General features: G+C 48.2%; 1 protein-coding gene across 2 annotated transcripts in view; it reads right to left on the bottom strand.

Annotated features, from left to right (window-relative positions):
• Positions 1-24,857, bottom strand: part of LOC111149727 (pleckstrin homology domain containing A7) — a 213,152-nt gene that overhangs the window by 7,615 nt on the left and 180,680 nt on the right. Inside the window, exons 14-24 of one of the 2 annotated variants that reach the window (XM_022506967.1) lie at positions 17,494-17,562; positions 17,238-17,318; positions 16,186-16,335; positions 15,450-15,551; positions 10,046-10,154; positions 9,654-9,880; positions 6,469-6,657; positions 6,256-6,373; positions 4,172-4,275; positions 3,466-3,666; positions 470-628 (exon numbers count right to left, since the gene is read on the bottom strand). In XM_022506967.1, coding sequence (XP_022362675.1) covers positions 470-628; positions 3,466-3,666; positions 4,172-4,275; positions 6,256-6,373; positions 6,469-6,657; positions 9,654-9,880; positions 10,046-10,154; positions 15,450-15,551; positions 16,186-16,335; positions 17,238-17,318; positions 17,494-17,562 — 1,509 coding nt within the window. Of the gene's footprint in view, positions 1-469; positions 629-3,419; positions 3,667-4,171; positions 4,276-6,255; positions 6,374-6,468; positions 6,661-9,653; positions 9,881-10,045; positions 10,155-15,449; positions 15,552-16,185; positions 16,336-17,237; positions 17,319-17,493; positions 17,563-24,857 lie in introns of those variants that run through there. The other variant, XM_022506968.1, reaches the window with a different exon arrangement.

Raw genomic sequence — 24,857 nt, 5'->3', positions numbered from 1 at the left:
GCCTGCCTCTCTGCCTACTTGTGATCTTTGTCTGTCAAATAAATAAATAAAATCTTAAAAAAAAAAAAAAAGGCCTTAGCTCTGGGGCATCTGGGTGGCTCAGTCAGTTAAGCATCTGCCTTCGGCTCAGGTCATGACCCCAGGGTGCTGGGATCGAGTCTCACATCTAGTTCCCTGCTCAGCAGGGAGTGTACTTTGCCCTCTGCTTGTCCTCCCTCTCTCTCTCTCCCTTCTTCTCTCTCTCACTCTGTCACAAAAATAAATATCTTTTTTTTAAAAAATGCCTTGGGTCCTTTTATTGCATCGAGCTGCTATTCATCCATTCTCCTGGCCACACTGACACTGAGCCTTGTCCCCATTCAGGACAACACCTCCCCCCAGTGCCACTGGGTGGGGTGGTCAGGCCACAAGCCAAAGGCTGTTTCTCCTGGTGGGGGGGGGGGGACACGAAGGAAGCCCCTGCCCTCACCTCTCTGCTGATGTCCAAGTCATAGTCTTGAGGTTCCAGGTCCAACTCAGTGACAGGCATGGCCTGCACTTTCAACCAGCCATTTTCCTCCTTGTCCTTTCTCTCCCCTTGCATGGCCCGTTCCAGCAACTGCAGGTCAAAGTCCTGCTCGCGCTTCCACTGGCAACAGAACAAGAAGGTTAAATGTAGTCACTTCATGACTGCTACAAGAGCTAGGCTTGTCCCCTTTTGGATGGGGCTTGCAAGTACTGGGGTCCTTGGGAAGGGGGCCTGTGACCCACTGGGGAAAAGCTGTGTGACCATGAGCCCCTCAACCTCACCTCCAAGTCAAGGCAGTGGTTGTGGGACATGGGTGGTTCCTGTGGGTTGCTGTAACCCCATGTAATGGAGAATGAGGCCTATGCCTCATTTATATGGCCTGATGGCTGCTGATTTCTCTCCCATCTGGGCCCCCAGAGGATTCACCCACATACCTCTAGAGCCCACTTCTAAGACCCATGAACTTCAGACTCACAATGGTCCCCAGATACAGGAAGTTTGTCAGTCTAAGAGGGTGACCCCAAAACAGACCCTTGGACAGAGCTCCAAAGAAGCTGCCCTATAGCTTGTGGAAGCCTTTCTAGTTCAGGAATCCATACAACTCAGCTCAGAAGTGATGGAAAAAACAAGCCCTTTGAGGCCCTGGTAAGCACATACCAATAGCCAAGACCTCTAATGGATAGTCCCAAGAGTGGGGGGTACTGCACCCACAGTAGGGTAGGGAATGTCCAAGCAGGAATGGCTTGGGCCTAGGGAGGCAGCTAAACTACTGCTTACCCAGGCATCTATTTGGGGGCAGACACTTTAAGTTAGAAAAACAATGAAACTACGTACAATTGAAATGCTAAATCAAACACAACATTTCCCAGGTTCTTCATTAGTGCCAGCTAGGTACTAAGTAACTTAGTTAGGTACTAAGTTAGGTACCAAGTAGGTATTAAGTTAAGTACTTAGGTACTAAGTAACTTCACAGAGGGAAAAACTAAACTGGCCATTTTAAGATCCAAACGCAACTCTGCGATTCTGCGGGGGCCTTTCAAATCATCTATGGTCATGATTGTTGTTGAGAGGAGGTTGTTGAGAGGAGGGAACAGCCTCAAAGCCTCTCTTTTCTTGAGCAGAAACCAAGCAGATGCTTCTCCATCCCAGCAGACCTCCTCCGTCCCACCCCATATATCTCACAGAGCCCCAAGTGATGATTGTCTTTGGTGCCCCTCACGTACCCCCAAAGCTCCAAACCCATGGCCATATTGGCACATTTCACCCATTCATGCACAAGCTCTCAATACTGACTCCAAGCCAGTGGGATTGCTCTTAGGTGATGATTTCCAATTACAGCATGAAAGGATTAGGCATTTGAAGTTTTAAGGATGAAAAATTAATTTAATGATTCACAAAGAAAATGCACATTTTCTTACATGCTCACAAGTGCCCCAAATAGACAAGTCCTCATTGAAACCCAGCCTGATTGTTTCCACAAACAGGAAAAGTTCACTAGACTCTGTGATGTATCCTGGGGAAGAACCACGCCAATCCATTGTCATTAAGCAACACGTTTATTGGCGTTGATGCAGAGACTTACACAAGTCTTTTTTAAGAGAAAAATTACAAGATACTCAAGTTACGATTTTTAGATAATCTTTCTACATTTTTGAGACATCAGGTTGTAAAAGGTCAGTGTTACCCCAAATGACATTTGCTTATAAAGTTTAAAAGTTACCAGCTTTGCAGCTTTTCAGGATACGAGTGTGCTGGGTCTTACCCCTTTGGTGTCTGTGCTAGCAGCTGCAGAGAGCCCCTCTGAATACAGAACATAATATATCTTGGCATCCATTCAAATTACTAAATACGAGAAACACAAAAGGTTTTCCATAAGAAACTGTGCGATAGGACTAGAGGAATTAAAATTGAACCACTTTAGATTGGTAGTATTTATTTAAACGTGCAGTCTCTGAAGCCTGTGTCTGCCGTCCGGGTGTAAGGCATGGACTTTGATGGACTCGTAATGCCCAGACCTCTGCCCATGGTCACGGCCCTCAGGCAGCAGGTTGGCTCAGCCCTGTGGGGCGGCTTCTGGGTTAAGTGAATTTCAAGTCAGTAGGCCTGCATCAAGGGCACAGCAGAAAGGTGAGTCACACATGGGAGTGCTAGCCAGGCTACGGAGATGAGAGCTTCTATTACAAGCCTGGTAACAAAGAGCACAGGCCAGTTGAGAATGTTTAATGCAAATTAGAAGCTTCTGTAAACACAATCAGGCAGGATTAGAGAGGCAATGAGCGGTAACACTAAAAGCAAAAGAGCTTGTGCGATGAATTAGGGAAACAGCAGTATGGCTAGAGGGCTAGGGAAACGGAATAGTCTGATGGAATGTTTCCCAAAGGGAAGGGGCAGGGTGCAGCGCCAGGAAGCACACCAGGGGGCAGCACAGGTACCCCCCCCACCTGCTCTCCGGGGGGTACCATGAGGCCTGCCAGCACCAGAAGCTGGGGGAGACCGCCAGCCATCAGGGCTGTGGAGCCCAACCTTGTGCTCAGCTCCTTCGCAGGCCATCGCTGAGGGGTCTGGGAGGCTAGCTGGCTTGCGTTCCTCCTCACCAATCATATCACCATCTTCCTCCTCCATTCCTTAACTCTCTATCCCCAAGTCCTTGATCCAGCTGAGACTCTGAGGGTTACAAAGTCCTCTCTCAAGTTCAGCTTGGAGAACAAACTTGGGACACTTGCTCTGGCTCCTAGGCTCCTGCTGTGACATCCTCACTCCTTCTCTGAGTCTGGATCACCCTCTGACCAGGTCATAGCTGTGGCCCAGGTTGTGGACACACAGCCTATGGGGTGTTCTCTGAACCATCTCGGTCGAAGGCCTGCTCTCTCCAGGGTGTGATATTCGTTGCGTTTGAGGAACTCAGGGAAGCTCTGCTCCCCGTCCCAGCCCCACCTGCCTGGACCCTCCTAACATACTGAGCCGCGGTCTCCAGGGAGAGGCTGGCTGAGGTAGCGGGACGAGGGCAGACCCGTCCTCTCTCCTTGGCTCAGCGTCCTCTTGCGCTCCCGGACCAGGGCCTTCTGGTGCCGCTTCATGCGCTCCAACTGCTCCTCCGCGCTCATCTGGCCCCGCTGGTGATCTCCTGAGTACAGGCGCTCCAAGGCACTCTTGGGTCTCTGAGGAGCAGGAGGGTGAGAGACAGGGCAGCTGGGCTGGGCCTCAGAGGGCAGCCATCATTCCTGTCCTTTCTTTCTCTCTCTCTGTGTCACACGCTATCACACACACACACACACACACACACACACACACACACACACCTCTAAGCATACTCCGGCTCTCTGAAGAGGACCCCATTCTGCAGATGCAGACACTGAGGCCCAGGCCTGTCCAGCTGGACACACATGTAGCATGTGATGGTGCCAGAACTCAGGGTACAGACATTCTAGGTACCCTCCTGTGAGCCTAAAAGGCTGGAGAGAAAGGCAAGGGGTGGTCCTCAAGAAACAAAGAGAGACAGATGATGCCCTTCTAGGTGGGCAGTGGGAAAGATATCACTGAGCACATGATGACAGGGACCCTGAGCTCAGGAGGGGCTGAGGTCACCTCAAAGGCCATCCCTGGGGCTCCCAGGATTGCCAGTCACCATCCACCTCATAGCCCTTGCCTCCCAAGGCCACTCACAGGGAAGGTCACCTTGCTGCTTTCGGCATTTAGACCCCTCCGGAGCGTTACGTAGGGAGCAATGGTGGATGACTGCTGGAGCCTTGACGTGGACCCTGAGAGCCCTTAATGAGGAAAGAGAAGTGTATTTATGATGGGGTGGACAGGCCACCAGCCCCTCCCAAATCACCTCCCACTCCTGAGAGGGGACCATGAGGACCTAGCCAACAACCCATTCCTCTTCCTCCCCAGGGCCTAGAAGAGCAAGGCCTGGTAGAGGAGGAGGGGCCAGCCCAGGGGTGCTCTTTGTCCCCAGTGGGGTACAGCGTCCCTGGAGATCTACAGACCACCCTAGTCTTCCTTCACATGCAGAAGACCTGGGCTGCTTGGCAGGTAGAAAGGATGAAGAGGAAGGAATGCCCTTCCTCCTCCTTTTTCCTGGTGCACTCCTGTGCATCCTGCATGACCCAACCTAGATGTCCTGCCTGTGTGAAGCCTTCTCAAATGCCCCAGGCAGAATTTACTGACCTCTATATCCTTCAGTACCTGCATTGGTTACTGCACTGACCACAGTGCCAACACACCTAACCAACTAGCCTGCAAACTTAACGATGCCTGCCTGACCGACTGAATGACTGAAGGAATAAATGAATGAAGGGAAAGCAGCAGCACCAAGTATTTATTAAGCACTTAACTATGGAACAGACAGACACTGTACTTGGTGTTTTATACAGATTTTGTTCCACCGGTCTTACCATGTAAGCATTACCTGACCACTGCAGAGATGCATAGCCTAAGGCTCAGAGAGGTCAAGGAACTTGTCCAAAGTCACATTGTAGGAATATCATTGACTCTGTGCTTCCCACATCTGGGTCGGTCCTATGGCTTAGAGAAATCATCTCACCCTCGCTGGCTGATGCCACTGCCTGTGCTTTCTCTGCTAACACCAATTCTTATCAGGGCTGGTTTCTGACTGACATCTGGAAATGGGCATCACACCCACTGAGGACACCACTAGCATTTGGCACATAGGGGAAAGAACAATAAATGCCCTGAAATGCAAAGAGAATCCTGAGCAACAAAGAACCGTCCTGCCCCAAATGCCACTAATACTGCCGTTGATATACACCTATGCCATAACGAATTAAGGGAAGTGTCCCTGGGCACAGTGCCAAGGGTTGCTGTGGCCCCCTTCAGCAAAATCCAGAGCCTACACCCTCCAGGGACCAGCTCAGGCCATATCGTGCCTAGGCCTCTAACCCTGCAGGTGCCAGAACCACAGCTGTGGCTCCTTCTGCTTCTGCACCTGGCCAGTGGGGAAAGCACTGACCGCCCACCTTAGGGAGCAGACAGGAGGATCAGGGGAGGAACTGATGCAGGAATGTGTTCAGCCTGCTCAGAGATTCCAGGAGCCCCAGGTGCAAAAAGGTCAGGAGACTTCCCTTTAAGAGGATTTCTGAGAAGAGGGTCTGGCTGTTGGGACTAAGAGGGTATGGGTAAGCCTAAGGGCCTAAGTCTGCTCCCATCCCCATCTGGAAGGGATAGGGGAGGACAAGGAGAAGGGAAGTGTGTTTGTTTATAGAAGGGACTCATGGAGTCTTTGAATGATACAGGATAGCCAAAATGCCCCCGGAAGGCCTGAGATGGCGAAACTGATGGCAGTCACCCAACTTCCCAGCCTGCAGGGCCAGAGGCTCCGGAGTCAGAACACTGGGACTGTATTCTCACTCCATCACCTGTTGGCCATTTGGCAAGTTAGTTAATTCCTCTGAGTCTTAGTTCTCTTATCTCTACAGTGGAAATGATAATAATAGCCCTCCCTTCCTAGGATTATTATAAATATTAACTAGGTGAATATAGAGAGCTTGAAACAGTGCTGGGCTTTAAAGTAACTGTTATTATCATTATTTCCAGGGGCAAATGTGATAAAAGAGAAAGAGAATCAGGATGGAGGCCAGAGGAAGGAAGGACAGGCCCTCCCTGCAGCCCAGAGTCTCCGTGACAGCTGCTGAGGCCCCCAGCTGCAGGCAGAAGAGCGACTGGGGAGCAGTGGTATGGTCGTAGCAGGGTTTCCCAGAAAGCCTCCACGGACAGGTTTGCCTTACCTCTGCCTGGCAGTGTCTGGTACCTGCTGTCAGGGCCCACTAGTCCCAGGGAGGGCTGGGCCATGTCCCCACTGAAAGTCGCCAGCTCAGGCTCACTAACGTATGACCGGAGCTCCACCTGTGGGCAGAGTCTGAGGCTGTCGTACCTGCCCAGTATCATGCCACCTCCCCTCCCCTCACAGCGGGGCAGCCCCAGAGGTCCCCCCTGCTCACCCTTGAGTCCCCATTCACACACTGCCCCTGCTCCCGGTCTCGCTTTCTCTCATCCGACTGCCGTTTCAGACCCCGCACTGACGTGTGCCGGATGATAGTGGCCTCCTTTGGCAGAGGTGGCACTGCCGGGGGCTGGTCCTCTGGACTGTAGAGCTCAGGGAGTGGGGGCCTGGGAGGTGCCTCGTCTTCCTGCTCAGAGAAAGAACCAGAATGAGTGCCAGTGAGAGGGAGCTGGAGGGAAGATGTGGCGTCACTGAGGCGGTGGCCCACCAGACTGGAGTGGGCCACCTCAGGCCTACAGAGTAGGACCACTACAGCCCAGGGATGCCAACACTTCCCCCAGATGAGCTGCGGAGAAGGGGGGTGCCTTTTCTCAAATACTATTCTTCCCTTCAATTCACTTGTTTTCCATTTTTTCAAAGCGTTACCTATACAAAATCCAGTCTCCTGGGTCTGTGGTCTTACTCCACTTCCACGAAGCGTACCAAGGTGGGGAGGGGGCTCTAGGCTGGCAACTCTGTGCTTATCTGTATGTCGATGACAGCAACCCACCACCACCACCACCACCACCTGCAGAACAAACACCTACCCACCCCCTCCAGAGTTCTCAGACTGAGCAGGCTCACTGTCCCTGCACGGTCTCTGGATCCTTCAACAGGTTGCTATCTGAGCAAGGACAGTCTACATCCCCTGTCCATGCCCTTTCTACCAGAAATGTGCGTGGTTACAAACTATTTCCTCCTTCCTGACTCGGGGACTGAATAAGCAGTCAGCAACGGGTGACTCACTGCCTTCCTGGCAGCCCACTCGCTGGGCGGTGATGAATATAACTATTTTCCTTGAAACTCACCCCCACCCCCTAATAAATGTTCTCTAAGGGCTGTGGCTTCTACACAGACCAACAATCTGGCCCCTGACTGCCATGAACACCCACTCCTGGAATCAGGGACCATCCTTCCTAACCACCCCCCTTCCTTAGTTTAATTTTGCTTTGTTTTTCAGGATTCTGGAAAGGTCAGGAAAGGGTGCTGAAGCTTGCTCTAGGAAGGTTTATCAGCATTCTGGTAAAGTGACACAGTTCACTATTGTGTGAAAGTTAAGCCTCCCGTCCCAGATACCCACACGCTCTCTGGGCATCAGCGGCTTCCAACCCTGACAATGTCTTGGAATCACCAATCTCTAAAAAGCTCCCCAGAAAGGTAAACACAAAACATGGACACAAACACAAAAACTGCTTTGATTGAAGGGAAAAGAATGTCTGGAGATGGAGGGTGGGAGGAGGCATTTTGTTATATACTTTTTTGTATCTTTTGATTTTGTGCCCTTGGAGAATATTATCTAATAGAAAAGTAAGTGACCTTAACTTCAAGAAAATAAGCCAAGCAAAAATAAAAGAACTATTGCTACATGTAACAATGTGGCTAAGTCTCCCAAAAACAATGTTGCAGACAAGTGCAAGATACAGAAGAATATAGCACTGTATGTGGGCAAAACTCGGATTTCGACACAGGTAGCAAAACTAAAAAAAAAAAAGGAAGGAAGGAAGGAAATTATCCAAAAAGTCAAAAAGTCAAGATAGTGATAATGGCTAACTTCTGGCAGAAAAGGACTGATGGGCCTGAGGTCTCTAGTTCCTGACAAAGTTCTATTTTCTCGGTTTAGGTGTTGGTATAAACGGGCGGTCTCTTTATTATTTGTTAAATTATATATTCATGTTTTAGGTCAATCTCAGGATATTATTGTTTCACAAATAGAAACATGAAACAAACAATAACAAACAGTAAACCTGGTGAACAAAGGGAAAGAAGACAAGCCAACTTGAAAAGTCCCTGCCCGTGGGCCACAGAGGACTCAGCTGTGAAGAGCCTCTGTGACCATCTATTCCAAGCTGCTTATGGTGCACAAGGGGAAACTGAGGAAGCCCTTGTCCAAGGACCCAGTGAGAGAACAAGAGCCGCAATCCAGGCAGTCCAGCTCCCAGGCTACCACCTTTTCCCTCTGCTCCTCATCCCGCTAGCAGGCATCTTGTCTTAAGTCAGGAGCTGTCTGCCCTAGCCATTCCTGCTGTGTTTTGCGATTCCCCACCTCCTGTTTTGTGGCTGGTACCCCACTGCCTCTTAGATATAAAATTGGGAAGGAGATATAAAATCTGAAGAAATTCACATTGACTCAGTTCAGCACGTGTCTTCCAGCTCTGGGCCCTGGATGATGGCTGGAAGCAGGTGGACAGTGAGGGCCAAGAGATGGGAACTTGTGTGTTTTAGCCAGCACTGCACACCAACCTTCTCAGAGGTCCTAGGCATACCCCATACCCAGGCAAAGCTCCTCTAAGCCTTTGTTAGCAAAACCTGGAGGTCCCCATCCCAAGGTCCCCCTTACTATGGCTTCCCTGTCACTTGGACCAGATCCCTTGTATTCTCCAGCCAAGCCCAGCCTGGCACTGGAGACATGAGCCATCATAGTTCCTGACCATATCTTCTGTTTTCTTAAAGTTTCCTGTGCTCCCAGACTCTGTCAAAAGCCTGGCCCTTCTCTCTGCCAGGCAAGCCAAGGTGCTGGCTTGGGCAACCACATGGGCCACAAACCTGATCTGGGGAGCTGGGCTGAATGTCCACTTAGATGGCAGATGGCAAAAAATAGGAGATGTGGAGACTCTCAGCAAATGCTAACACCTTTGGGCCTCAGTTCTCTCGTGTGTGGGATGGGACAGAGACCTTCCTGTCTGCATACTGTGAAGGTCAACTGTATCCTACAACTCAGCAGAGTGCTCAGCTGCCAGGGAAGACAAAGATGCTCTTTTGCTGCGAGGAGTCCCTCACGCATGAGCTTGTGTAACCACAGGTTTGCATGGAGTCCGCGTGGGGCAGCCACCTGCCTCTGTGTGGTCTATATCACAATCCCATCCTACTTAGCACAGTCATTTCCTCTTGCTGGGCCTCAGTTTTCCCAAATGTAAAATGGGAAGACTGGGCTAGATCCTCTCTCAGGGCCCTTCCAGTTCTGGGAGCACGATGGTCGGCTCCACCACTCTTTAACTGTTCATAGCTCGGGACTCTGGCTGATTCCATCTCCCCGGGTTTCCCCAAAAGCTTCTCTTCCAACAGAAGCTGACCTAAGGACAGAGAGAGACAATCATCTCCCAGAGAGAAAACAATGGCACTCAGCTCCTGGTCATCGATACTTACAACTTTGGGCTTCGCCTTGGTTGGTGACTGAAGAGGGGACATCACTTTCCTCAGCTGGGGTGGATGAGGTCGGTACGGCACATAGGTTTGCAGCTGGGGGAAGAGTCGGACCTCCAGAGGGGTCCGCACGGGGCTGGTAGGAGGGCTGAGCTGTGGGGGCGGCTTGCTCTCAGAAGTCGAGAGTGAAGGCACAGGCGGGTGAGGAAACAAAGGCACCGTTTTTCTCTCTAAGGAGCATGGAGGGAAACAAAGGATGAGATGGAACAAAGACCCTCTTCCTTGGAGGACAAGGGGAGTGACTTTGCCATAAAGACCTGACCTCCTCAAGGGACAGCCCATGTATGTGGGCGTTGGCCTCCAACCCCCTACCCCCAGGAAGATGGCCCACTCACCTGGATTTTTGACGGATTCCACCAGGATTCTAAAGTTCTCTTTATTTGCACTCAGGCCTGCGATGACATCTTCAATCCTCCAGAGATCCTTCTGTATCTGCGATTTCTCCTGAGAAAGACAAGGTGGTGGTTCACTTCCTTCTTAGCACCTCACCAGAAGTTTCTCATTAGGACTTATGCTGTCATTTCAGACATAGCCCCTCACCCTGGGGGGCAGCATCCCCTTTGGAAACCCCACCAGGGCTAGAGCCAAGCCTGCCTCAGAGCTTCACAGGGAAACACACATATGAAAGACACCCAAGATCCAGGGGAGAAGTTCAGAGGAGGTCTCAGTGATTCACCTTGCCTAGTTCCCCCTAATTTAAAAAGAGATGCCTTAAATACTGTACACTTCCAAAGTATCTACAGCAATCAAAGTCAGAGACAGAAGAGTGGTTAGCAGAGGCTGGGGTGGAGAGGGGAATGAGGAGTATTGCTTAATGGGTACAGAGTTCCAGTTTTGCAAGATGAAGAAAGTTCTGTAAATTGGCTGCACTGTCTTAACGTACTTAACACTACTCACCTGTATATTAAAAACGGCTAAGGTAAGAAGCTTTATGTTATGCATATTTTACCGTGATTAAAAAAAAAAACAAAAAACAAAAACAGACTGTTTCAGGCAACCACGGCAGAAGGGAAGAGAAGGCAAAGACTAGAGGTTACACCATCCCCAGAATATAAAGAGGATCTTTGAAAAGACAGAGCTGAATCCTGGGATTTGAGGTTCATTTAAAAGCACAATGGGCAATGAATCCTTGGCAAGAAAAAGGAATGAAGTACCGATACGTGTTACAACACGGACCAACCCTGAAAATGTTTATGCCGTGTGAAAGAAGCTAGACAGGCCACATTTTATATGATTTCACTTACATAAAATGTCCAGAAGAGGTAAATCCAAAGAAACACAAAATAGAATATGGTTGGCTAGAGCAAGGCTGGGCAGTTGGGGGTGTGGACGAGGAGGGACTGTTAATAAAGAGAGGGTTTCTTTTGGGGGATGATGAAAATGTTATAAAATTGATTGTGGCAATAGTTGCCCAACTCTGAATATTCTAAAAACCCTTAAACTGTAGATTTTAAAAGGGTGAATCTTATGGTATGTGAATTATGTGATAAAACTTATGCACACTCTCACAAGTCACAAACAAAATCAGATGGGGACAGGTCCTAGAAAGCAGTGAGCAGGTTTAATCATGATTAAGGGACTCTGGGCATTTTACTGAGTATAGTCGACACACAGTGTTACATTAGTTTCAGGTGTACAACATAGTGATTCAACTTCTCTAACCCTTACACTATGCTCACCACAAGTGTAGCTACTATATGTCATGATACAGTGCTATCGCAATTACTATTATATTCCCTGTGCTGTGGCTTTTATTCCCACAATTTACTCATTCTATAACTGGAAACCTGTACCTCCCACTCCTCTTCACCTGTTTTGCGCATCGCCTCCAACCCTCTTCCCTGTGGCAACCATCAGTTTGTTCTCTGTGCTTAGAGGTCTGATTCCTTTTTGTTTAGTCTTTTGTTTATTAGATTCCACATGACTGAAATAATATGGTATTTGTCTTTCTCAGTCTGACTTCTTTCACTTAGCATAATACTCTCCATCCATGTTCTTGCTAATGGCGTGAGCTCATCATTTTTATAACTGCCTAACATCCCATTGTGTGTGTATAACACATCTTCTCATAAAAATGTGTCTATCAGTTGACACTTAGGTTGCTTCCATTTCTTGGCTATTGTAAATATGCTTCAGTAAACATAGGGGTGCATGTATCTTTTCAAATTAGTATTTTCATTTCCTTTGCCTAAATACCCAGTATAGGAATGGTTGGATCATATGGTATTTCTAATTTTCTGAGGACCCTCCATGCTGTTTTCCAGAGTGGCTGCACCAATTTACACGCCCGCCAAACAGTACACGAGGGTCCTCCTTCTCCACATCTTCACCAACATTTATTTCTTGTCTTTTTTATTTTAGCCATTCCGACAGGTGTAAGGTAATCTCATTGTGGTTTTTTTTCCCCCCAAGATTTTATTTATTTATTTGACAGAGAGAGAGAGAGATCACAAGTAGGCGGAGAGGCAGGCAGAGAGAGGGGGAAGCAGGCTCCCTGCTGAGCAGAGTGCCTAACTCGGGGCTCAATCCCAGGACCCTGAGATCATGACCTGAGCCGAAGGCAGAGGCTTAACCCACTGAGCCACCCAGGCGCCCCCTCATTGTGGTTTTGATTTGCATTGCCCTAATGATAAGTGATGTTGACCATCTTTTCATGTGTCTGTTGGCCATCTGTATGTCTTTGGCAAAATGTCTATTAGGGTCCTCTGCCCATTTTTAAATGTTTTTTGTTCTCTGGGGTCTTGGGGGGGTTGGTATTGACTTGTATAAGTCCTTTACATATTTTGGATATTAATTTGTGGGCACCTTTTAATAGAGTTGTTTAAACATCAAAATTTTTTTTTTAATTTTTAAATTGTCATGGGACAATGTAGTTTTGATCACTCCCCATAGACTTAAAAACAAAGGCTTCACACCCCATCTCCTCTCAAGGCACCCAGCCACCCTCCAGTGGAAAAATTCTTGCATGTGTGATACTTAGGGACTTGCCTGATTCAGCAAGTAGACTATGTGCCCTTGGTGTATCTTCACAGGTTCTCAGCACATGGATGATGAGTGAAGAAAGGCCCAATCACATAAAACTCCCTGATCAATGCTGCCCAACAGCTGTGACAACAGATGTCCGAAGCCTCCCTCCTAAGGGAGCTCACATTCTCATACTCTCTCCACCCTTCCAACACCAACGCACATCCTCAGGGCTAATAAATAAGGAAAGGGCTTGATGCTCAGCTCCACCCCAAAGCACAAGTGTCCTAAAACAGACATGGTATTGAACCCAGAGTGTGAAAGAGTGTGTGTGTGTGTGTGTGTGTGTGTGTGTGTGTGTAAGCTAACAGGATTATCTCAGGAGCGGAGGTCCCCAAGCAGGGTGCTGGGAACAGGTAAAGGAGGAGCATCGGAATAAAATCAACTCTCTCCCCACTCCTCCAGCAGTCTATCTGGCATACTTTTACCTGTCAGTTTGCAGTCCTGCCCCTATTTAGCCCTTCTGTCACCCCCACATGTAAGAGAAGACCAAGGACAAGCAAAAGCCAGAGAGCCTCTAAGGTTCTCCAAGAACAATGGAATTTCAGAACTGAAGGACAAGGTGAAGGAAGCTTTTGGAGCACAGGGGGTGGTGCTTCATCCCTGGACCCTCACACCATGCTGGGCAGACAGGCTCCTATGGACTGCATTCAGCAGACGCCTGCACTTACTGTCCAGAAGCAGGGACACGCACAGGCAGCCTCATCTATCACTGCCTCTCCCGGTTACCTCAATGTTCTTTTATCCTCTGGCTTGCCAGGGCAGGTAGTCATGAAGATCTTTACAAATAAAGCCACTCACCTTTACTGAAAAGCCTGTGAATTTTCTCACAGCCAAACCTGGCTAAAGGGGGCAAGTTTCCAAGCCCCCTGCCTGAGAATGTGTATATGGGGCTGCACGCATATCTCCACTCTTCATGACTTATTCAGGACTCTAACAGCTTGCCTGGCCTAGAATTACACCAAAGAAGTTAGCACAAAGCTCGTTCAAAGAAGGGCTCTGTGAGCTTCCCAGATCACAAAGTGGTGCTCAGGGAAAGCACGAGCAATGCCACTAGGCTAGGTGGAAGTCGAGTTGCAGGAGCTAGGCTTCAAACTAGCCTCTTTGTAACTTACTTACATGGTTAAGTACTTCAGGGAGTCTGTGACAAGACTTGTACATTTTACCCATTTGTTTTCCAGAGCAGAAAAAGGGATTCTGGGACTGCAGTATGTTAAATCACCATGAAATAAGGCATGGTAGAAACACAAATGGCCAATGACCATATAAAAAGATGTCTAACCTACCAGTAATTAAATAAATGCAAATTAAAACTAGATGTCCTTTTCAACCAGTGGACTGGCAAAAACTAAAAAGACTGATACCGTCAAGTGCTGGAGAAGAGTGGATAGAGGTTCAGCACCCTCATTCACTGCGGGTGGGAGGGCAAATGAGTGCAGCCTCTTAGAGGGTGACTGGCCAGCATCCACCAACATTTAAAATGTGCACTCATTTCAGTCTAGCAAGTCCACCCTCAGAGCCCATCTTAGATGAAAGCTTATAAATGAGCTTAAAAGGGCAGCTAGACAGATGCTCACTGTGGTACCATTTATAAAAGCAAAATATTGCAAATAACTTAAATGCCCATCAGAAAAGAACAGCTAAAATATGGCATATCAAGACTACAAAATACTATGCAGCAGCTAAGAACTGATTTCTTTTACTTTACACAGCTTTCTGAGATTATGGAAATCTTATTCTCTGTGCTGTTCAATATAGCAGCCACTAGACACAGGTGGCTACTGAGCACTGGAAATGATTCTAGCGTGACGGAGCACTGTATCTTTAATTTTAGTTACTTTCAATTAATTTATGTATACATTTAAATAGTTAACATTTAAATATCAGACAACATAAACTTGGGTATCTCTCCTGGAAAGATTTGCATAACATGAAGTTATGACAAAAAAGCAAATTCCCGAACAATGTGTACGTATGATCCCTCTTTAAGTAAACCCAACTCCCACTGCCAGATACATTACACTATCCTGTGGATGGACATATGTTTGAAAACAGACAAAAAGTGGTGTGGAAGGCGACGCCACACAGTGATGGCACGGATCACACACAGGGAAGGTGATGGGAAAGGAAGGGAGGCAAAGGAGCTTTCATTTCATTTTTTGCTTTTGCTTCTTACTGTTTGGCCTTTACAGAGAGATGCATTCATGTGTTATTTTTATAGTTACAGAAACATAAGAAATAAAAAGCTAAAAAAAAAAATCACTGCTAAAATTAATTAAAGAAGATCCAAGAAGACAAGTTTAATGGGATGGAACAGTTTAAGGAACTAGTAATTAGAAATAATCATTTGAAAGACATTGTCAACAATATTCACCTAGTGTTTTCAGGCCACTATGCCAAGTGCTGGGGTACCAAATAAGAATAGGAAAAGGTTAGCTTGGATACAGGGAAATCATGGGGGGGGCGGAAACAGCAGCAGGAGATGGACAACTTCTGGGGGACCTGGCAGGCCAGCCCTGAGCCACAGGCAAGAGTATTTTCCATAGGGCCGCGGACCAGGTTTTCTGGGAATCAGCTCCTAATGGTGGGTGGAGGGACAGCAGGTTTTTCCCAGGCCACACACCTAATCCCCACAGCCCCACAGCCCCACAGCTCTACAGGTGAAGTCCCTCAGAAGGAACAGAGTTCAGAAGGGATGAAGAGCCCTTGGGTCACCTGGAAAAAAAAGGCCCTTCTGTGTTGTTCCTGCAGGGTCTGCTTCAGCTGCTGCACGTCACTCTCTAACTTCAGGTACTCGTTCCAGGCATTGTCCATCTCCTGTTGGCCAAGAAAATGCTCCTGAGTCTTAGTTATCCCCCGTCCCCCAGACGGCCCCATGAGCACCTGCACTCTTGACCACTGCTGACCCAGCCAGGGGAAGATGGACGGGGAAACGGCAGCCCAGCGATTCTCAGGCAGGCCTGGCAGGAGAGAGACAAGGCTTGTCTTCTCATTCCTGCTCTGACCCTGGCTACTGGAACTGTCGAACTGTCCCCTCTCCCACCACTGGAGATGCTCTGGTCCCCAGCCCTGGCAGAAAGGGCCTGCACCACATCAGATGGACAAATACAGTAGAAATTCTGATGCTTTGGAATTAACTGCACACAGATCAGGAAAATCTGGTCCCTTGGGTGTCACCGTAGCCATACAGCAGTCACTGATGGAAAGCATCCTGAGGTACCAGCAGAGACAGACATGTCACCCCCAGGCAAGGTGAGCTACTATCAGGAGGCAGCCTGGAGAAGTTCTGCTACTCCAAGACTCTTGTCCCTGGCCACCAACTCAACTATAGCTTGTGAGCTAGGAGAAGCAGCCCCTTGCCCAGCCCCCTGCCCAGCCCCTGGCCCAGCCCATCTTGGGGCTGGGGGATGGGGGCAGGAGAGTGTCTGCCACCCTCACACCCTCTACACACAGTGGACTCTCTGGAGATCTCTGCCCGGATGTGGACAAGGTCCTCCTGCAGCAACCTCTGCTGGTGAGCAATCTTCTCCAGGTGCTGGGGCTGGTCTCGGTACTGCTCCATCTGTCTGTGCAAAACCTCCAGCACAGACTCCAGCTGGTCCTACAGCAGGGAAGGGCCAAAGAGCAAGAGGAGAGCAGGACAGCCCCTGGAGGCCTCCCCATCTCATGCCAGGAACTAAGCAAACCTGCTGGATCTGAGACTGAAAGGCCCACAGCCTAGTTGGGGGCTCTGATTCCAGCTCTAACTCTGCCCACTGGGTGGGCTCCTGGGACGAACCACCTAACAGCTCTCTGCCTCAGTTTTCTCATTTATGAAGTGGGCATAAGGTCATCCACTCTTTATGGATAAATTATGAGGATACATCAAAGAGTAGATGGAAAAGTCTCTTTTCTTGGGGAAAAGGGCATGTTATGAACCTCCAGCATCACAAGTATAATACCTTATTAAAGTTCAAAAAAGAAAAAAAAATCATAATAAGTATCCAAGAAACCAAACATGGGCAGCCTCTGGCCTCTTCCTCCCTCCCATCCAGACTTGCTTTCTCCATAACCCAGATCCTAGGAGGAAAGGAGCTTTAGGAAAAGACAGCTTCTGTCCTGTTACAAGTGTGGCCACTTTCTCCAAGGCAGCCCTCTTCCATGGAGTTCAGGCACTTGGGCTCAGCACACATAAGCCAGCAGAGCCCTCCTCTCCCAGGCTGACCTCACGAGGCCTCCAAGGAGAGGAAGGCCAGAGCAGAATTAAGGTGGAAGAGGAGGAGGTCGCATTTGGAATAAACAGGCTTAAGTCTCCCCCTAAGATTTCCTCCTCTTTTCTCCCTCTTTCCTGCCTAAGGTTTAGGCAGAAATGCCCCTGGAAGCAAACATATTGTTCTGAATAAACTAATACCCATTCTGGATAAATGAGTACCTGTGACATACGAGTCCAATCTATATCTGAGGAAAGACAGCATGACAAAACCCCCTCCACTCAGCCCAAGGTTATGCAAAACCGATGCATACTTTGTTCTCCTTGAGGGCTCGGATCTTGTCTTCCAAGTCCTGGAGGATCCTGTCTTGTTCACAGAAGATGCTCAGTTTGACCTGTGAGCAAGAACAGGTTGGAGAGGGCCTGGGATGATGAGAAAAGGGCACGACCTTGAAGTGTGATCAGAAAGCCTTTGGCTATGGAACCATCCAAGCCCTGCCTGAAGCTGCCCGCCTCGGGTCTGGGGGCAACAGGCAGCCAGAGGTTCAGACTGTTGCCCTGCTCACTCACGTCAATGTCACTCTCTGCGATCTTCACCGGCTTCAGACTCCGATCCTTGACCAGGTCCCGGCCCGTCATCTGGGAGGTGAACAATTTAAAGGAGATTAACCACAAGATTCAGGATCAGATCTCGAGAAGAAGAGCTAGCTAGCCCCATGATGGACAAGTGTGGAAGTCTTGGTGGTAGGGTCATGGCATGAAACGGGTAAAAACTCAGGCGAGACCTGATTTTTATGCTCACTTCGTTTTAGGGAAAAACCAAAACCTTTTTGTGATCCAAGAAGCACCTGTAAATTTCTCAAATTTAAAGAAAAAGAAGACATTCAAGTTCTAGTATCATTGACTGTGGAAGCTAAAATTTGCCCAAAATGAGTTCAGTATGAATCTTGGAAGATTTAAAAGAGAGTTTCGCTACCGAACCTGGGGTCAACCCAAGTTACAGAAGTCTATGGCCCCCAGCCCAGGGCAGAGAGGTGGACCAGAGGAACCTGTGAGTCCCCGGGGCATCTCCAAGACTTAGTTTAAGGAAGCCTCTGAGCTGCTAACCTCCCCTCTGAGCAAGGTCAGTCTTTCTCACCCTATACCATTTGGGAAGAAAATCAGGTCAAGGGATGAAGGAACCTAGGTAACTCCTGGTTGGGATTTTCAATTGATCCCTAAATAACTGAGGCAGGTCATATTTGTATACGTCACAAGTTACCCTGTCCTCTCAAGAATGGAAACCAAAATCAGGAGACAAAAATCATCTAAACTTATGGGTCAGTGGGCATTCACAACATTGTCCATCCTTCCCTTGACCCCATGTGGGCACCATGCTGGCATCTCCCACTGACCCCTACAAAGCTAAACCCAACTCTTCAGCCCATGTTTTCACTTCCCCTAATTTCCTTCTTGCCAAAAGCTGTGTGGGATGGGGCTGGGGAGACTTTTCCACAGATGTACCCCCACGGCCAAGCCATGGTCAGCGAGAGCCAGGTCGAATGTGTCCCATGCACAGAAAGCCATCTTGCTGAATTCCATTTTATGGATGTGACCACAGAAACAGAGGGTAGAACCTATCTCTTCCATGAGACAGATGGTGTGTATATTAGGCGAGGGGTTCCAGTGTGGATGGACAGACAGTTGCTGGAGAGATGGCCCTCACTTTCCCCCTACTCCATCTGAGAGGTCCAGTAAGTTGTGTGAATAAGAAGCAGAAATATATTAGCAAACATTCCCCTCACAACTCAAGCCAATCATGTCCCCAGCTGTCCTGCACTCCTCCTTCCTCTCATCATCAGCAAATGCCAAGGTCAAGGTCAAGGGATGATGCCCTGTCCATGCCTTAGGCTGAGGACAGAGTCTAGCTGCAGACACAACGCCAACCCATTCCCATGTTCCCTGTGGTCACACAGCAGAGGGCAGGGTCCACTGTCTTTTATATCTTGGTAAAGTCAGCCTGAACATAAAGCCTGGTATGCTGGAAGGCACTGGGCAAATGCTTATTGCATTGGAGGTAGGTCAAAGGCAAACACATATGGGTCAGTAGAATTCCTGGAAAAAGTACAGCTCCAGCCAAATTCTGCTCTTCAGACTGGCATATTATGTATGTGTACATACATCTACACACACAGTCAAGGACACATGGACTATTGCCACAATCCACAAACAAACCGCTGGCTGCTTCAAGGACAATGGCTGGGAAAGGCAGGAAGAGGAGTGGAGGAGGGGAGAGGGGTGGAATTAACTCTGATGAACCAGGAACAGCTGACCTCCAGGCAGAACTTAGCCTTTAAACTCAGGGGAACCCAGCAGGTGAAAGTAAGGAGGTCACTCTGTGTCACAGTCCCTCATCAAAGCAGAAGACAATGAGCCTGTCTACTCTCCAGGGGCTGACCCTTGGCTCACTTCCTAAGAAGAAATCATTTTCAAATTGAGATATGCTGTGGAGATTTTGTTCCTCCTAGCAAAACTCTTCCCTCTATTTCACTAGAGCTTTTAACAGATACTATCTTTTTGATACTGAAATAGCAAGGCAGAGAATCTAATTGAGCAGTGCCTCATCTACCCAACACCGTCAAGAAAGGAATGACGTGTTCTACACAAAAAGGGCATTTTGAGAAAGCTGAACCTTTTAAACTTTTTGATGGAAAGGTTTCTAAAAGTCAGTCCTACGCTGCCTCCATGGAACTGAATATAAATTCAACTTTTCGGGGATGAATCAGAGTCATTATAAAAATCAGTGATACGGAATTTCTTAGAAGTCAGTGTTTGGGGACTATTTGGCCCTTGATTAAATGCTTTTAAATTTCTGTGCTTTCATTTCCATTGTAGATTGACACATAATGTTTCTTTTCCCTCTCAGAATATTAGTACGCCTTCTTTTCTAAGAAGTAACTCTCTCTTGTTCCCATTTAAGGGCTACATTTAAGGTGCTGAAAGTTAGGAATTCAAACGGCTGAGTCTATTAGGACGGGAGAGTCAACAGAGGTGACACTTGCTGTTTTTCCAGAACTCCCTCCCTCCAGTGGTTCTGGTGGCTTCAGGGGAGGTCCTCCCACAGTTTGTGTCTTCCAGTCTAAGGGCCTTAGCACGTCAGATGATATGCTCTGTCTCCCCTCAGTGAACAATGACCCGATTAGGGGTGACCGTGGGAACTGGGACACATTTTTCATATCTTCTCTGTATCCTGAAAGTCCAGCATATTGAGGATATTTGGGAAATGTCTATTTAATGAACCTGTGAATGTAACAAAACAGAGGGAGCTCGAGTAAAGGGCATGCTTTAGAGCATGAGCTTCAGGAAAGTGTTTACATAGCTCAGAGGTCCTTGAAACTTCTGAATTTAGCTTTGTTCCAGAGAATCAAGGCTACTACAAGTATGCACAAGTAGTTTACTACGTCTGATTTTCCTTTTAAAACTGTGCTTTGTGATAGCAATGTTTAGATCCATTTAAAATGTCAACTATGGGTGTCCAGCATCTCTGTCACCAGAAAAAGTGGAAGTCAGTGGGTATTTATCCCTTTGAAAGAGTCTGTGCACCAGAAAAGAACTGAAGGCCACCCAGGCATTTTACCTCACCCTCCATCACATCCCAACACACGTTTTCTCGGGGCTCAGGATGACTACACATAGCATCTGCTTCCCAACCCGCAGCCTCCCTTGGAAAGCTATAAAAGCTGGCCATATTTCAGGTACTACCTCTGCATCAGTCAAAGGGAACCGTCTGGGGTGGGGGGTTGGGGAGTGGGCAGGGGAGAATCGTCTTGTTCTAGTCCTGCTTTAGACTGTTTTCAAATACCAATACCCTGCCCTGAAGAAAAGCCACCCTAATCCCAGGGCCATGGTGGGATCTCAGGATACCCCAGCTCCTCCACGGTGACCAGAAACTGCTATTACTTCTAAAGGAACTCACGCCTGACTACACAGACCACACTGGTCTCTGTCGAGGTCAGTCCTCACCATGGAGGCAGATGAAAGAAAATGGGAACACAACACAAGCTGGTGGCAAGCCAGGCAAGCCCCCACCCCACCACAATCCCAAGGCAACACAAAAGATGGAGTCACAGAACATCGCAGATGAGAGGCTCAGCCTGGTGCACCAGCCAAAATGCTGAAGGGAGCTTCAGTAGGAGAAAAAAATAAACCAAAATGACTTGCAGGAAGCCTGGGGGCGGTCAGGAGAGCCCCTGGTTAAGCAAGTGATGAGGTCAGCACTGAGCCAGAAGCAATGGAATGGCCCCGCTTGGAGACACAGATCAGATCATCTTACGCTTCTCCTGGGCCGACAGCCCCGTGCTGACTTCTTCAGCACTTTGTAAAGCACGTTGATCAAAGGTTCATTATTTTTTATCTGTTCCAAACAAAAAGGCAAATACAACAAAACGTAACAGGTGAGACATCAAAAGACACTTGAAGGAGCCAGAATTTGGGGAACTGGCCGGGGGAAACCTTAGGGAGGATGTGGGCTGTGCGATTCAAATGATCATGTCTCAGTCTGGTCATGCCACTTCCCGGCTGCTGACCTTTCCAGACTTCGTTCCCTCACAGATGAAACAGAGGACAAGAAGCTCTGTCTGAAGGATCTTTGTGCAGGCTAGTTCATGTGAGAGGGCCGATGCCAGGGCCCGCTGCCTTCCAATTCCCCCTGCAGAAGGCAAGAGGAAACTTTGCTTCCTCCTTTGCTCTCCTTCACCTTGTGTTGTGAAACAATGAATCACTAGGGAGGCGCTAGACATTAGTCTCATCCCTGCCCCATGTTTTCCACCTTCAGTCCCCCAGACCCTCGTCTCCACACTTACGTTCATCTAAGTAATGTCTAACCAGTGATCCCAAATGTTTACAGCTCCTTTGAGGGAACACCGTCCCTACCCACTAAGACAGTGCACCTCAACCCCGGCTGAACACCGGCATCACCTGGGTGGTTTAAAAAAAAACAAAAAAACAACAACTGATGCCTAAGTCGCACTCCAAGAGACTTGGGTATAAATCAGTTTGGGGTGGAGCCTGAGCATCCAGATCCTTAACAGCCCCCCCCCCCCGCCGATGATACTGATACGCAGCTAAGACTGGGCACCACCACCACCGCAACAAGGGCTTCTCAAACTTCAGCATGCTTCAGAATCACCTGGAGGGCTTGCTAATACAGCTGACTCTTGAGAACATGGGTTTAAATCGTCAGGGCCCACATATATATGGATTTTTTTCAACGAATGCAATACAGTCCTAGAAATTTTCTTTTCTCTATGATTTTATCAGTTTCTTTTCTCCAGCTTACTCCATTACAAGCATACAGTCTGTAATACACATAATGTACAAAATATGTGTTAACTGTTCAGTTACCAGTAAAGCTTCCTGTTAACAGTAGGCTATTAAGAGTTAAGTTCTGGGGGGTCAAGTTATACTTGGATTTGTAACTATGCAAGAAGTTGGCACCCCTAACCCACATGCTGTTCAAGGGTGAACTGTATACAGATTTGCTGGGCCCCACATTTAGAGGTTCTCACTGAGCCAATCTGGGGTGGGAGACCCAAGATTTTGCATTCCTAACAAATTCCCAGGTATTGCTGATGCTGTTGTTCTGGGATCACACTTTGAGAACCACTGCTTTGAAACAATGTTTTTCAACCCTGGCCATACATTAGAAACACCTAGGGAATTTATTTGTTTTGGTTTTTTTTAAGAGTTATTCGTTTATTTGAGTGAGAAAGAGCAAGAGAGAGCACACGTGAATGGGAGTGAGAGGCAGAGGGAGAGGGAGAGACTCTCAAGCCGACAGGGCTTGATCCCACGACTAATGAGATCATGACCTATCTGAAACCAAGAGCCAGACACTCAACCGAGCCACCCAGATGCCCCTGTTCATTTGTTTTTTAAAAAAAATAATTGCTGAGTATTACCAATTAGATCAGGGTCTAAGTGGTGGGATCAAAGCACTGATATTCATTTTACAAACTCCCCTGGTTGTTCTAGTTCATGGCCAGGGTTAATAATCTCTGTTCCAGAACAGATCTCAAACTTTTTTGTGCCCAAGAATTATTCCAGAGCTTGATTAAAAAACAAGAACAAACACCAAACAAACAAGCAAGCAAAAAAGGCAGAATTCTGGGCACCATTTCCAGAGGTTCTAATTCAATAGAACCCCCTAAATCTGTACTTAAAAAAAAAAAATCAAGGTGATCTTGAAATAGGTGGTGTTCCAGAACACAACTTAAGAAACTTGGCTCTAGAAGCTAACTTTGGAAAGAGACCCTGAACAGAGGAGCCCTGATCTCAGGCTTAGTCAGGAAGAGGCCAGAGGCCAAGCGACCAGAGCCCCAGCTGACACATCCCTCAGTCAGGGACGACAGCCTCTGGGGGCACCATGTGAACAGCCACAGATACTCACCCTTCCACCTCCCCTTCCCAGCTGTCTTCACAGATGCATGAAAGCAATCTAAGCTGTCAACAACAGTGACCCCACACCTGCTTCTTCAGACCCAGCCAGGGTGTGCGGTTCTGAAAAGCAGAACCATGATGCCAGAAACACAGTTCAGTGAGTACAACTTTAGGGTGGGCATAGTACATGGTGCATGGAAGAAAGAAGGCAGAAATAAAGTCAGACCCTGGGTTTAAATTCCAGACCTATCGCTGTGGAAGTGACCTCTCTTGATATTTGGATTCTTGGTTAGGAAGGTGGCTATCATCACTCCTATTGCTCGAAACTGCTGAGAAGACCAAGACCATAATGAACAACACGCACCCAAACCCCTCCAGGCTGGAACAGATGCCTCATTGGGGTGGAGTCCTGTTCACTCTGCAGCACCAAGTAAAATGCCAGACAAGTTCTTTTGTGAAAAGAACGTTAATACAGAGTATCTTCTAAAAGAGTGGAGTCCACCTTTGTTTGAAACTGGGCACCACAACAGAAATGCTCACTTTAGGGAGAAAAAGCTCCCACAACATGGAGGGAAGCAAACACCACCAACTGATTCTGGAAGCTGAGCATTGGCTGATTGGTGGTGCTGGTGGTGGTGGTGGTGGAGGAGGAGGAGGAGGAGGTGGTGGTGGTGGTGGTGGCGGTGGAGGTGGCAAAGGGAGGGTTTGGATCCTTCAGTCTGTGGCCTTTGGAACAGGGACATGGGGGAGCCTAGGGCAACCAGGCAGGGATAGGGAGGTCGACTTTCTCCAGTGATGCTTATCTCCTTCCTCACCCCGCCAAGAACCCAGAGGAACCTCTCACAAGCAGCTGGTCATGGCGGGGCTGTGTCATGGCTACCCCCACACCCAGTCTGGGCTTCAGGGCTCATTCGGCTATGTCCACAGAGGCTCTCATCTCAGGGACCCCAGCTGAACTCATTAGCTCATTTTGTTGAGCATGTCGCCATCTCAAGAGCCAATGGACCTTAGGGTTTTCCCAACACAGTCACGCGCCACCCCCCTTGTCCCACAGTGCTCATCTAGCTTCAATGACATCCCAGAGAAGGGGGGGTGGTCCACCACAACCTGAGCAGGCCCTTTTAGAAAGCCCTCTATTTGTAGCTGCTATCCACTTGTCTTTTTTTTTTTTTTAATTGAAGTACAGTTGACTCATGCTATCCATTTGTCTTCATTCCCCCTTGCAGTCACAGAAGACACATGGTAACAGTTCAGAGCTTTGTCGACTGTCTCTAGGTCTCCTGAATTACCCAGAACTCTCTCCATCACTCTGTAGCACAGCTGTGCTAACTGCTGCTGATTTTCTTGTTTCTGCCCAGCATGCCATCCCATTAGGGAACCCCTCCCTCACTCCACAGGGAGTCTGGATTTACAAGTGGTCACCCATGGGGATGCTGGGCTGGGAGAAAGTAAACTTAGGTTTGCAGGTGGCCACATTCCCTGCCATGTGGACACAGCCCACACACCAGGGAAACTAG

This window comes from Enhydra lutris, unplaced genomic scaffold (assembly GCF_002288905.1).
Source record: "Enhydra lutris kenyoni isolate GAN:26980312 unplaced genomic scaffold, ASM228890v2 scaffoldscaffold22, whole genome shotgun sequence".
NCBI lineage: Eukaryota > Metazoa > Chordata > Mammalia > Carnivora > Mustelidae > Enhydra > Enhydra lutris.
This window is presented reverse-complemented; position numbering and strand designations above follow the sequence as displayed.